General features: G+C 36.4%; 1 protein-coding gene across 10 annotated transcripts in view; it reads right to left on the bottom strand.

Annotated features, from left to right (window-relative positions):
* The window catches only part of rap1gapb (RAP1 GTPase activating protein b), a 98,843-nt gene that overhangs the window by 4,351 nt on the left and 79,713 nt on the right, over positions 1-14,779 (bottom strand). For 7 of the 10 annotated variants that reach the window (XM_067460301.1, XM_067460304.1, XM_067460298.1 and 4 more), the window contains 13 exons: positions 14,076-14,179; positions 13,105-13,183; positions 12,736-12,789; positions 12,565-12,648; positions 12,365-12,465; positions 11,958-12,087; positions 7,998-8,153; positions 7,097-7,168; positions 6,543-6,629; positions 6,316-6,456; positions 4,342-4,473; positions 2,122-2,231; positions 1,560-1,679 (listed from right to left, as the gene is read on the bottom strand). In XM_067460301.1, coding sequence (XP_067316402.1) covers positions 1,560-1,679; positions 2,122-2,231; positions 4,342-4,473; positions 6,316-6,456; positions 6,543-6,629; positions 7,097-7,168; positions 7,998-8,153; positions 11,958-12,087; positions 12,365-12,465; positions 12,565-12,648; positions 12,736-12,789; positions 13,105-13,183; positions 14,076-14,179 — 1,370 coding nt within the window. The remainder of the gene's footprint in view (positions 1-1,559; positions 1,680-2,121; positions 2,232-4,341; positions 4,474-6,315; positions 6,457-6,542; positions 6,630-7,096; positions 7,169-7,997; positions 8,154-11,957; positions 12,088-12,364; positions 12,466-12,564; positions 12,649-12,735; positions 12,790-13,104; positions 13,184-14,075; positions 14,180-14,779) is intronic. The other 3 variants (XM_067460296.1, XM_067460300.1, XM_067460299.1) reach the window with 3 other exon arrangements.

Below are 14,779 nucleotides of genomic sequence, written 5' to 3' on the forward strand. Positions count from 1 at the left end.
AAAGAAAAGCTTATGAACTGTCTGAAACGAGTGGTCAGCAATTCCAGTCTTACTTCGTTCACGGATCTATAGGTTTGTAACCAATTTGCATAATGCCAGTCTGGTCTTCATTGGCTGCCCAAGAACAACATCTACTTTAACCCGCCCCTCAAACACTGTCGTTTAGCTGTACATTAACTTTGCAAGCACTTCCAAAGCATGAGGACTCGCACTCATTGATAAGGTAACACCATTGTTACTGTTCATTTCACTGTGTATAAAGTACTGAGGAGGCCTCTGGAGATGAAATTCAGAAATGGTAATGGATGTTTAGTTTCTGACACGCTCTGTTCAACCTTCACAACAGACTGGGCCAATCAGAGAAGAGCTTTCGGAAAGGAGAGGTTAAGAGAGACCGAATCCTTAAATCAAAAACTTTTGATCAAACGTTTCAGACACTGTGAGATGTTTTTGGACCTTGGATGCATGCAAACCTATTGTAGAAGACTTAAGAATGTTTCAAATGAAATAACAGAAGCATATGGTTACTGATTTAAATGCATATTCTTTTTGATCAACATATCACCAAACACAAATCATCTACACATTAAAAGCAAAAGCTGCAAACTTGTTGATCTTTGCACTAGCTAAGAGTCCATGTGGTTAAATGGTGTTGCTTGGGCTGTATTTTAATATTGCATAACGATAATGGTGAATGTTATGACAGAATTCATGTTGCGTGATTGCAGATGCATAGCAGTTAAAAGAAGTTTTTATTACTAATGACTCATTGACAAACTAGTAAAACTAAAACAATCGTTTAAACTAATATAAGGGAAGGTAAATATCTATTATTTGCATTTGGGAGTGGTTTTGTGTTGAATTTGAACCCAACAAGGAGCGGTCTGTGTGCAATTGTTCCCTTTGAACAAGCTACCAAACCTCAGGTTATAGAATATTTGTTTACTATGAACATGATATTTAACTTTGATGATATTTCATTCCATGTATACATAACAGATGTAATATAAACAGTATAAAAAACAATGTAGGCTATTAGAATGATATCAGTGTAATAAATGGTATTGTATTTATAATAAGGATATATGATATTTTGATGTTAATATTTTGAAAATATTTTGATGCACATATACCACCGTTTAAAAGTTTGGGGTCATGAATTTTTTCCCTTCAGCCTAATCAAATGGGACAGTAACAATTTTACACTTTTGAACTTTTTATTAAGAAAATATTAGAAGATTATTAATAAGAAATATATCTTGAGCAGAAATTCAGCATATTAGAATGATTTCTGACAGATGTGACACTGAAGACTGGAGTAATGATCTTGAAAATTCTAATATTTCACAAAATTATTGTTTTACTTAGTATTTAAGATCAAATAAAGGCAGTTCTGGTGAGTGTAAAAGACTTCTTTCAAAAACATGAAAATAATATGACGGGGGGGGGGGGGGGGGGGGGGAGAGACTGGACACCCATGCACAATTTGGGGTTAAAGGAAGAGCCTGCCTTAGATTAGAGTGTGATTACATGCTAACAGTGTTTTAAATGGTGCTCACCCAAACTTGGTTGTCTGCATTTCAGGTGAGCTCTGATTGGACGAGCTGTCTAATCTGAGGTCTTGAATGGTGTGTCCACCATCAGATGCTCTCTGTGGACTAGGGGACACCTCTCGACTGCTGGATACAGAATGATTAATACATCTTAATTATTGATTTCAGAACTGCATTTTCTGAATGAACCTTAACATAAAACAAAATTGTAAAAAATAAATAAATAAATGTAAATATAATCTTTTAATAGGCTTTAATCTTTTTTTTCCTGTTTTATGGTTCTCTTGTCAACAAGACAACTTCATGCATGTAGGTTATAACAAAATGAGTTTGAATTAGAGGACAACAGCTTTTTAAAATTTGACAATTTATTCTAAAATAAATTTCTGCCTTTTATTTTTTCTTTGTTATGAAAACAGAATGTCCAAAAATGAAAGGAAAACATGCCTTCAAGTCATAAACTGCATTTGAATGTATTGTAAAATAAATTAAGAAACTATGTTCACTCTAAACCTTATCATACAAAGGCCCCAGTTGTCCATACAATCGTCTGCTCATGATCTCTCACCTTCTCTCCTGAACCTCTTGTATATTCTCAATCCCAATGGCGCTGCTCCTCCTGGAACTGAACGGACCGGATTTCTTACGGGTTGGGCTTTTTCCAGGAATAATCAGGGACTGTGGAGAAATCACAATTGGGTCAGATTTTGATTCAAATGATTAACCAGTGCCACTACATCACTTCTTCAACATACGCACTTTTATTACATGGTTTCTTACCATATGACACTATTTTTTTTAAATGTTATATATTTACTAATTTTAAGGTCCCGTTTATATGCATGTTTATTATTATTATAATAACATAAAGCACAGGAGAACTACACTGTAAAAAATAAAAAAAATAATAATGTCTCCAATTGAAATAAATGTTGTGAATGATTACATCAAAATTTTTCAGTTGGCCGAATTGAAATTCTGTGAATTTATGCAATTTAATTAACAGAAATTCAATTCGGCCAACTGAAAAATTTAGATGCGATCAGTCCCTTGATTTTTATTTACAGTGTGACCTGAATGCTTTTTGCCGCCTAATTGGGCTTGAAGGGTTATATACACATACCTATGCGTCAAAATGACCATGACCATGTATTTAGTAATTTATGTCTTGAGTGAACGTTAACAATTAAGAAAGAACTGATAAACTAAGAAAGAACAATAGACAAGTATAATGGATCCATGTAGTTTGTCTTAAAGTAACATCATCCAAATTTAGCTGCTGTCATTATGCTAATTCTAATCCAACAACAACAAAAAAAGATAGAAAATCTCACTGCTGAATCCCTCTTGGCTGAATCAGTATCATTTACACAGTAAAGACTATGCATGTGTGTGTATATGAACGCGTGTTTGTTTGTTCCCAGTCATGAGTTGAAACCGCAGGCGGTGAGTGAAACTGCATCAAATGTTTTGTTGGCAATAGTGCAAGTGCTTATAATGTAAACAACACGAGAGTATAGTGAAAGTTATCCTGGGATAATGCCATGATGTATTTTGTGTGTGTGAGTGTGTGTGTGTGCGCGCGTGTGTTTGTGTGTGTTTGTGTGTGTGTGCGTGCTCATGCTCGTGTCTCTTTAGCTCTGCTCGTCTCTTTAGCATGCCTGCACGAGTTCGACTGTTTCTGGAAATAATCTGTACTTTCTTTTATAAATATAATAAAACTAAAGACTCTTCGGAGATATGAAGGATGCAGTACTACCCTATTGGTACTATAGGTAGATTAACATGAGATTGGCAGAAACTGTGTGTTTTATGTACCCATAAAGGCAAAAATAACTATATTGTGATAAATCAAATTAAATTACTCATATCGTGATAAGATATTGCCCACCACTAATATCAGATAAGAGCAAAACTGGATTATCAGCACTCCACACTCGAGCAACACACTTCAGGCTGCTTGATAAGACTGCCTGTAATTGTATGTATTGAAAAACAACTTGATAAAATGATTTTAAAATGACTAATTTCAAACCTTTAAATTCATGAACTGAAGAAATAGAAGCCCGAATTACCACTGTGTATTTGACCACTCGTATTATTATTATATAAAAAAGGGACAAGTCTTTCAGATTTCATTTGATCTTAAGGTGTAACGCAGATCAGATCTGTGCATGAAGTCTTGCACAGATGCCTAAATGCCGCCTAGATGACCTTGAAAACCAAATGGAAAAATCCAAGCTGACAGCAAATTTACAGTTTTGCACACGTTTGATCATTATCTGGTTCCTGGGACAGTTGTTGCAAACACACTAGCACATTTGAGTGACTAATAGTCTTTTATGTCAACCTGTCATGAAAGGCTCTCTCAGTTATTGCTGTTGCTCTTGTTGTCATAGCGATGGAGATGGGACAGTCACTTGTGGAGAGCCCCATCTGTTCCACCGACCGCCATCCATACAGATCATAAGAGCTGATTACACATCAGTTTTTATCCATTTTAATGGTGAAATGATGAATATCGGAAATGGCAGAAGAAGACCAGGTCTACCCTCAGCACAGATGTGCCACGATGACACACACTCACGGGTCAAACCCACTCGGAGCGGAGGGCACAGCGAATGCCAGCTGCGACTCCGCCGGGCTGAGGGGTCAGAGGGCATGAAGACTGGCACAAACTAAAGCTGGCACACTGTTTTGGGGCATCTCATGACAGCCTGCATTGACTTTTTTGTGTCTTTTTAACAATTTAAGGCCCACTGACATCCAGAAGGGTCTTCATACTCACAATTCCAGGAGTTTTGGGAGTTTCTGGTGGGTTGTGTGTAAAACTTCCACTGTGGCTTGTGGAGACGGTGTGCGGTTTCTTGTTACTGAGGCCCATAGCATCCATAGATTGACTTCTATTGCGGATAACTCGCTAGAAAGAGAAAAACGATGCATATGCATCACTGCAACGCAACACTAGAGGGCACAAGAACTGCTTATATGAGAAACAGGAGAGCTAGAGAGAGTAAAGGACAGTGAAACGAAGACTGTTAGGACTAGCATACTACATATACAATTACTGCAGTATGTATGCTTTGAGATGTACATACATTTTCAGTATGCGCAGAATACCAGATGAGCTTGCCTAAATGTGGTAAATGTGAGTGTGTGAACACTGTAATCCATAATGCAATGCCCTCAATTTCACCTTCCATTTCCAGTGTGCTTTTTCTATTTGAGTTAATTAACTTGTTGTGTACTGCTGTTTTATGCATTTATTTGTTTCATAATGCATGCAGTTTAACATGCAAAAGTTTGTGGTCAGTACAATTTTGAGTGTTTTTTTTTAGTCAAATGAATGCTTCTATTTATCAAGAACGCATTAAATTGATTTAAAAAAAAAGTTACAAAAGGTTTCTATTTGAAATAAATGTTTTTAAACGCTCTGTTTAATAAATAATCCTTTAAAAAAGTATCAAGGTTTCCACAAAAATATTAAGCAGTACAACTGTTTTCAACATTGATAATAATAAGAAATGTTTCTTGATCACTGAATCCTAATCTCACACTTAGGACTGCCATTTAGGACCAATTGGCATCTGCTATTCACCAGAACTCTTCTGTTATACATAAACACCCTTTTGTCAGTAATTAATTGAACAAATACAAATCCTTTTTATTAGTTAGAGCAGTGGTTCCCAAACTTTTTGGAGTGGCGATTTAATGTCTTGATGCCTGATTAATGCCTGAGGCATTTAATATCCTTCTGTTCCCCTTCTCTTTCACTCAGACTGCAGTCACGCCTTTTCCATTAAGGGGCAATATTTGCCCTCTTAAATTGATTTCCAGTGCACTTTTTACCTTTATAAAATTAATCATGTTTTAAATAAAAAATGTTCAATAGATAAATATGCAATGATGGTAAAAACTAAGTGGCACCTCTAAATACTAAATCATAACCACCAGTAGGTGGCTGTTAGTCACGTCAGTCATTCAATTCTTCAGTAATGAAGCAAGTGGCTGTATTTATGAATGGTTCATTGCATCATTGACTCTTGTGATTCGTTCAAAGCCGCAGAGTCGTTCATAACACCGCTGTGTGCTACACTTCTGTTGTGGCTTTCATTGGAACTATCACTGCAAAACAGAGCAAACAATTCTGCCAATACTATTTAAAATGTAGGCCTACATCAATTAAATATTATCCTTTTCTTGTATAAAATCAATGTTACGTTTGCAATCATGGTTCGTGGATATTTGGGACAATTGCATTATTGCCTGTATAATCTTGCCTGTATAATATTTGATCAACATTTTAACAACGATCTCTATGAACTCTCTGTTTCTATATTTGTTCTTCATGCTAGTAAGTGTTAAAACCTCACTTTAACGAAGGTACATTGTCATGAACAGCAGTAATATATTGTGATTTGCTAAGGCAGAGACTATCGTATGCACACTGCTAGTACCCGATTTTAGTTAAGGTGGGGTAGAATTAAATGAATTGCAAAATTCAGCATATTGTTCTCGTACCCCATTCTTCTCAAACTCAGTTACTGGAGGACCACAGCTCTACACAGTTTAGCTCTTAAACACAGCTAATCCATTCTAATCAAGGTCTTTAGGATTACTAGCTTTCAAGCAGGCGTTAGTTGGAGCTGGTTGGAGCTAAACTGCGCAGGGCTATGGACCTCCAGGAACTGCGTTTGAGACCACTGTCACCTCACATACCCCAGTTTGGGAACCACTGAGTTAGAGATGAAATGGATTCTACCTTGAAAGACTCAAAGAAGCCACCACCTCCGCCTCCTCCATTCTCCAGTTTGTCGTCATCTCCTCCCAGTCCCATCATAGACTGGCTGTTCATATGCAGCTCCTCATATAAAGTCTCCAGCAGAGCAGAACGTGTTCTCTCCTGGACAACGAAAACACATTTGTAATGTAGTATGCATACTGATGCTCCCACACAAGCATAAACACACACATTTATTCCCTTCTCACCTCCAGCTTGGCAAACTTCTCTGCTTTATAGCAGGAATATTCAGCATTGATCAGTTTGGTCAAGAGGAACTCATGAAACTCTGGACTCTGAACAAAAAACACAATAAACGGTGAATAAATTAGATTTATACAAAGAACAGTTCATATTGTTTATAATGATTTCATTTCAATGATTTCATCACAAATAAAAAAACTATATTTAATAATGTTGCACATCACTATTTTTATAAAAGGCTTTTTTAATTACATTTTTGCTTAATTAATAAGATGTTTTTGTAGTCATATCCATACCTGCAAAGTTTTGCCGACTTTTTCCACATTTTCTGTACTCATTTTTATGGGAAAAAATCTGAATCTCTAGATTGTATTTAAATATGATGCAACTGAACTAAGAGTACACTAACTGGCAAATTAAAGCGTAATCAATCAACCAAAATATTTCTTAAATGAACGTCAATGGGCAAAAGATGTGTAAAACTTTGTGATAGAACTCCAGGATAATGATTCCACGTGGAACTAGTAATATTACATGAATCCTGGATGAAAATATGTACCTTTTTAAAGACAGCTGGGTCTGGGAGGGCAGGACCAAAGAAAGGCACATCATCTCTTGCTGTCACAGATACCTACAATAACATAAAAGAAATTATGACTGATATCAGGAAAGCTTTCAAACAGATCTTTAAAGGGTTAGTTCACCCAAAAATGAAAAATCTGTCATTAATTCCTCATCCTTATGTCGTTCCAAACCCGTAAGACCCCTTTGTTCGTCTTCTTGAAATCTGAGAGCTTTCTCCATAGACAGCTACTTAATTAACACTTTCAAGGCCCAGTAAGGTATCAAAAACAGTTGATAAAATACTAGTCCATGTGACTCCAGTGGTTCAACCTTAATTTAATGCATCACCTTTGAGCTCTACGGCAGAGCTGCGGCTCACCATTGGCTAGCTTCTGCGTCAGCATCATACGCATGCATTGTAAAACTCAAAACGGGACTCTATTCACAACGTAAACTGTGTACGAGACTGACACTGCCAAAAAGATATTGTTGAATAAAGTTGTTATTTTTGTTTGTTTTTCCCACACAAGTATACTCGTCGCATCATTAAAAATTAAAGTTGAGCCACTGGAGTCACATGGACTATTTTAACAACTGTTAACCGTTTTACTACCTTTCTGGGAGAAGCTCTTATGGGTTTGGGACGACATGAAGGCAAGTAATGACAGAATTTTTATTTTTGGGTGAATAAACCCTTTAATTCTATATGCACAACAAGCCATAAGTGACTAATCTATTATATTGGGAATCCTCAACGCATATTCATTCTAGCAAAAATCCTGAATCAACACTCCAAGGAAGCATGTGAATAATTCCTATAACAAAGAAATGATTTATGTAATCCATGGCTCAAGCTTCAGTTTAAATGATTCAAACAGGATTAAAGAATGAATTACCTTATAGAGGACGTTATCAGTGCAGGCATTCTCCACTTGCACCACTACGTAAGCGTGAAGGAAATTTGATGCAATCATATCGGGAACAAATGGTGTATTTTCTTCTTGGAACACAATAGCCACAATGTCATTTCCTATATGCCTCTTCCTCTGGAGCTGAAATCAAGTCAACAAAACTGTGAAGTAATAAGAGGAAGCTGCTCATAAGGTCTGTATAAAAAATGTTTTATTCATTTCTTTGAAAAGACTGACTAAAACTGAAACTCAAACTATAAACTAAAACAGGCCATGCACATGAAATATGTATGTTTGCGGTCTCGAACAGAATCAACAATATTATACCAGTGTGAGATATATTCTACCATATTTTTAACCAAAACCAGTTTGTTTTAAGTGTAAAAATATGCAGAAAACTTATATTTTCACACTTTCACTTTCACACATTCACAAAAATTGGCCCAATCAGAGCCAAAAGTAAAAGTAAACTAATGGAACAAGAGGGAGTTGCTTAATAAAATCAATGAAGAAAAATGAGTATGAAGATTGTCTGGGATTATTCATACAGTAACTAAATACATTTATAAGTGTCTTCACTTTGATTATTTAAAAAATATATATTATTATTGTTTATCTAACAATGTAATTTTTCCAAGCTAGAAACGAGATTCAACTTCTTGATAAATTAAACATTAAAACAAATGGAGAATCTTACAAGGAAAAACAGTCCAATTCTTATGAGCATATTCCCTATTGTTGTACTACAGTTTTTCTTTTGATTTTAGGGTGAAATATGACCTAGTGTGTTCTTGATTCGTCCTTTTACCGATTTATTATTTCTTAAATTTCCCACACAATAACAATATTGAATCATAACATTAGATTAATTATTAACATAATTATTAATTATTAACATAATTATTGCAGAGTATTTTAAGTTTTATTACACCAATGATGTCAAAGCCCTGATTTTCAGAACAATAATTACATTTATACTTGATATAACATGTGAAAAAAGAATATTAGCATTCTGCAGGGTGTCAGTTTTATCTCCTATAAACCTTCAAAGATTTATCTGATTAGCTTTCCTCAGTTGAACCGCTCATTCGCTTTCTTCACAGCTTGCCCATAAATACTTATTAGAGAGTAGTGTCATAACAGAAAAATAGTTCAGTCATTCACAAGTTCAAAAGAAAACTGCTTATCATCAAAGTGTTCAGTGAATTAATAAGACATACTGAAGCACGTTTACAGCCCTGTGGCAAACATCAGTCAAAACGATGTTTTCAGATAAAACAAACCATTTTATGGCAAAAACAAATGCATCTCTGCCAGTCTTGAGGCCATTACCACATCACTATACGGTAACTCTCATATAACATCATATATCAGGGACAATAGCGATTAAAAAGCAGCAGGTGATGAGTCTGTACCCATATGTTCTCTCTGGCCTCTGAGGTACCATATTGAAGAGGGTGTGTTTTAGTGGCCAGCATTGTAAGAGGGCAGTCTGTGCTGAAACCCCTAGGTGATGTTCTGCCTGAGCAAAGCAAAACATGCATGACAACAGATGGCTTTCCAAGATCAGTCCTTTACACGGTGAGGTTTGTTCGCTCATTAACAGAGCATGCTGTTAGTCAGTGCATTGGCCAGCAGCGGGAAAGCATCTCTGGGGGGCTGCAACTGGTTACCCAAAACTAACACTAACTGTGACATAAAACAATATCCCAGAATGTTATTGGCTTGTCATAAAGGTGCTCATTTATTTATTTACATTTACCCACCTTGTAAGGAGACCAAAGGTTGAATTAGTAAAAGGGGTAATGACGTTTTTTATTTTATTATTTTTATTACTATTTAATATGCCCTTAAAGTTGCACAAAATAAAAAAATATATACACTTTATTACCAAAAGTATTGGGACACCTCTCCAAATTTCCCCTCCAAGTTTCAATCACTTTCATCGCCAAAGGTGTATAAAATCAAGCACTAGGCATGCAGACGCTTCTACAAACATTTGTGAAAGAATGGGTCGGTCTCAGGAGATCAGTGAATTCAAGCGTGGTATTGTGATGCCACCTGTGCAATAAGTCTAATCGTCAAATTTCTTCACAACGAAATATTCCACAGTAAACTGTTAGTGGTATTATAATAAAGTGGAAGCAATTGGGAACAACAGCAACTCTGCCGCAAAGTAGTAGACTATGGAAAATTACAGAATGGTGTCAGTGCATGCTGAGGCGCACAATACGCAGAAGTTGCCGTCTTTCTGCAGAGTCAGTAGGTACAAACCTCCAAACTTTGTGTGGCCTTCAGATTAGCTCTAGAACAGTGTGAGAGCTTCATGGAATGGGTTTCTATGGCCAATCAGCTGCAACCAGACCTTACATCACCAAGTGCAATGCAGTGCGTCAGATGCAGTACTGTAAACCATGCCGGCACTGAACTCTACAGCAGCGGAGACGTGTTCTCTTGAGTGACGAATCACGCTTCTCTGCCTGGCAATCTATGGACGAGTCTGGGTTTGGTGGTTGCCAGGAGAACGGTACTTGCCTGACTGCATTGTGCCAAGTGTACAGTTTGATTGAGGGGGGATTATGGCTGTTTTTCAGGGGTTGGGCTTGGCCCCTTAGTTACAGTGAAAGAAGTTGGAACAGTTTGGGGATGGATCCTTCCTGTTCCAACATGACCAATGAACAAACAAAGCAAGGTCCATAAAGATATGGATGAGCTAGGTGTGGAGGAACTTGACTGGCCTGCACAGAGTCCTGACCTCAACCCGACAGAAAACCTTTGGGGTTTCTCGTCCAACATCAGTAACTGATCTCACAAATGTGCTTCTAGAAGAATGGTCAAAAGTTCCCTAAACTTTGTGGAAAGCCTTAAGAATGGGATATCATTAAAGTTCATGTGCATGTTAAAGCAGGCATCCCAAAACTTTTGGCAATATAGTTTATGTGGAAATACTATTATTTTCCACCTTCATTCTGACACTGTCTGAAATGATCTGTTTTTTTTTTAAGGCTTGAAGGTAAACGGCTACTGTTATGAATGGCTAACGTTATTGCACAGGAAACTGTATCAATGCCCACTCGCTATTGCAGATAACTAAGTCTTTTGAAAACATCCATATGAAATAGTCATATACAGACAAAGCATTATGATGTAATTTATGTCTATGATTCTGTTGCCGTCATCTTTGCAAACTATTCGTTACACTGTGCCTCGTTTACAAACAAAATGCTCCGAACAAACATATAATCCTCCAACACGTTTATTAAAATAAACCATCAACTTGTTTCTGATGCTGGGATCCTTCTGAAGTCTGTACAGTGATGCAAAAGAGCTGTTTAAAAGACGAATCAAAGCAAACTTCCATTTGTCCTGTTGTCGGCAAACACAAGCGCATGGACCAAAGTATGTCAGAAAGTGAACAGGCATCTGTATACTGTATCTAGTAGAGACAGAGTCAGTGATTATAAAAGGCTCTATTTGCTTTTGAGCAGCGTTCACATCCAGTGTAGGCAAATGTCAGCCATTAAGTGACTGAATGCCAGTAGGCAGGGCCTATGGTGCAATGATGCGAAACTATTCATTTATGTCTTGCTCTGGAGGAAGTCATATGCAAGTGTTTTTGTGACATCACAGATCCCGTTATATTAAAACAAGCCGGTTTTAAAGCATGATTAAATACCAGTAAATGCTTTGTTTATAATGAGTCGGACATTTTAAGCTATTAAACATGGAAGAAGTTATAATGGTACAAAGAATATGTCAAAAAATCAAGGCAAATTTGATTTCTCATGCCATGACCCCTTTAAGAACGGGAATCTGAAATATGAGGAATCTGAATGTTCTAAAAATTTTCTTCACTGATTGTGAAAAAACACACAAAAAACTATAAAACAACAACCAAATCTAAAAAGAAAAGAAAAAAGCAAAGCAAAACAGATGAGGTCTTACCTGCTGGGAGTCACCTTCAGTGTATGGCAGCTTTGTGGACACGTGGAACATTATCTCTTTATTGTGGAAGTTGTGGTAGACTGACTCGGTTCCTGTCTGGCCATGTGTTACATCCAGGCCACCACGAAAGCTGCATGATGAAAGAAGACCAAAATGACTATTTTTAAACTCAAATATGCCAGCTGTCATGACAACACTTTTTTGGTCCTGTGACAACATTCAAATCAATCACTGCCTACTCAACATTTAATCCTGACCTAGGCCTGACATCAAAGTAAAATTATAATGTAATAAGATTAAGCTTCAACAACTCCTCTCCACCAAACTCTAAAATGTGATTGGTCGATAGGAATGCTGTTCTAGGACCAGGACAAAAGACCTAATGGTTATGCACTATATGTCTATACCCTTTAAAATCATGAAGTTCAATCTTCTCTCCCAAGAATTCCAGAAACTCAACAAAAGCTGGACTTTCTTCATTGTTTCCAAATAGTTCCTCTTCTGTTGTCTGTAGAAGAGAGAACATATTGGAGACACAAATCCACAATTTATATAAATCAAGCATGATGTGAACCAGGGACATAAAAACACTTAAAGCTTATCTGACCTGGGCAAATTTCTGGTAGATGACTCCAAACTTGAAGTTGTTACTTATGACGTGCTCATCAAAGGTCACAATGAGTCTGGATGCCTTGAAATGGGTTACAAATGAGGGTCAGTGTATGCACATATATATGCATATTTTGAATTCATTGTTGATGTGCCGGTTTCAGCTTACCTTTGGGTATAAGACAGGATAAAATCTGTCCACATTGACCTCTTCACAGACAAGCTTGAGGAAAATAGACAAATCAATTAGTGATTTATCTAATTTACATAATTCTAATCAAATTATTTTTCTAATTCCAAAGGTTGTCAATTTAATTTAGATTTTTTTTTAATGCAAATTAAGCATAATTCAATCACATTAGGTTTATGTTCTCATTGAGATAAATATTAATAAATTTAAATATATTTTTATATTTAAATATATAATTATAATCAGAAAAAAAAATATATATAAATAAAAATAAAAATATGTAATACATCTGCCTGTAGTGTAATTGATTTGAATTAATTTTTAATCCACTGACAGTGCTCAACATACCTTCGCCATCTGGACAACATTAGGGAACTCGGTCAGACAAGAAATAGGAATCACATCATGGTGGGTTTTAAACCTCGACCTAGAGTTAAAAGGCAAGAAAAGCATTCACAGTATCCGTCATTACAATCTATTCAAAGTAAAGCTATAATAAAAATAGCATCAACCTCTATTGTCCTGTATTAAAAGTCCCTTTGGAGAAAAGTGACTTCTAAATGCATAAACGTAAATGTAATACTGTATATACTTTATATTTAGCAGGAAAGGCAGAGACTGAGAGAGAGAGATTAATGGTAGTTCAATAAAAAAGTAGCCATGTGAATCACTCCAGCATTCACAGGTGTCCTTGTCAATTATTTTACAGCCAATGCGTAACATTCAAAGAGTCCCTAAAGAGCTCCCTTCATAAAAGAGAGGATTTATAGATCAGCTTCTTTCTGACATGTACATGCCCTCTGGTTCCCATCCCCATCATTAAAGGGCCTTCAGACAGGCTGTGGGTTATAAAAAAAACAGATATGCCCTTGTGTTCCTGCTGTATATTTTGAGCACTTAAGTCAGACCAGCTTCGAAAATGAACAATGAGAGAATATGTGAAAGATATGTGAAGACGTGAATGTTTCCACAACAGGGTTATGCAGCATTCAGATTTGAATTGGGAATATCTTTTAAATTCCAATTCAACTTCTTGAATTAGGTTTGAATTGAAATAGCAAAAAGGATGCAGAACTGTAAATCGAATGTAAGGAAGTGGCATTAAAAGGAAATGAGAGTTTCTTCTGAGAACTGAGATGTACATTTTGTATATTTTTACTATATAGTACAATAGCAATTTACTTATGTATCGTAACATATTTTAGGAGGAAATAGTCTTGAACAAAAGTATTAAATGAAACAACTCAGAATTCAAAACATCAAAGCAATAAAAAAAAATTATCTGAGAAGGGTTGAGAGAGTGTGCGTGTTTGAAGTACCTAAACAAAAGTCGAAGGTGCTCCTGGTCTCCAATCACATCATACTTCACGGAGAAGACCAGGTGTCCTAGAGCGCTGTCCACTGAGTAATAATTAAAGTGCTCCTGCGGGAAGAGTTATTAAAAGACATAAACTCTCAGAAAGACCCACAAATTTCTAAAAGCTTTGACCCTGATAGACAGCAAGCTCAAAGAGCATTATCACTGCAGAGGGAAATGACAATAATAACAGAACAACCAACTCAAACACTCCTGTTTTCATAAGAATCATCCATTTATTTGCCCACTGGTGAGAAAACAGTCCTGATTTGATTTTGACTATATTATTAGCCAATATTTGAAATTACATTAGTTTGATGAGGCAAAAATAGTGTCTGAAAATTTAAGATCGGACATTGTGGTTATTTATTTTTAAAATAACTTGACATATTTCAATATGATATAACGATTTTGAATGGATGGATGGATGGATGGATGGATGGATGGATGGATGGATGGATGGATGGATGGATGGATGGATGGATGGATGGGTGGATGATGGGATAGGATAGATCTCAACTTAGTGGGTGGGTGGGTGGATGGATGGATGCATTGATGGATCGATGGATGGGATAGATCTTAACATAGTGGATGGATGGATAGGATAGATCTCACCTTGGTGGATGAGTGGGTGGTGGATGGATAGATGGATGGATGAATGGATGA

This window comes from Pseudorasbora parva, chromosome 12 (genome assembly GCF_024679245.1).
Source record: "Pseudorasbora parva isolate DD20220531a chromosome 12, ASM2467924v1, whole genome shotgun sequence".
In the NCBI taxonomy this organism is placed as follows: domain Eukaryota; kingdom Metazoa; phylum Chordata; class Actinopteri; order Cypriniformes; family Gobionidae; genus Pseudorasbora; species Pseudorasbora parva.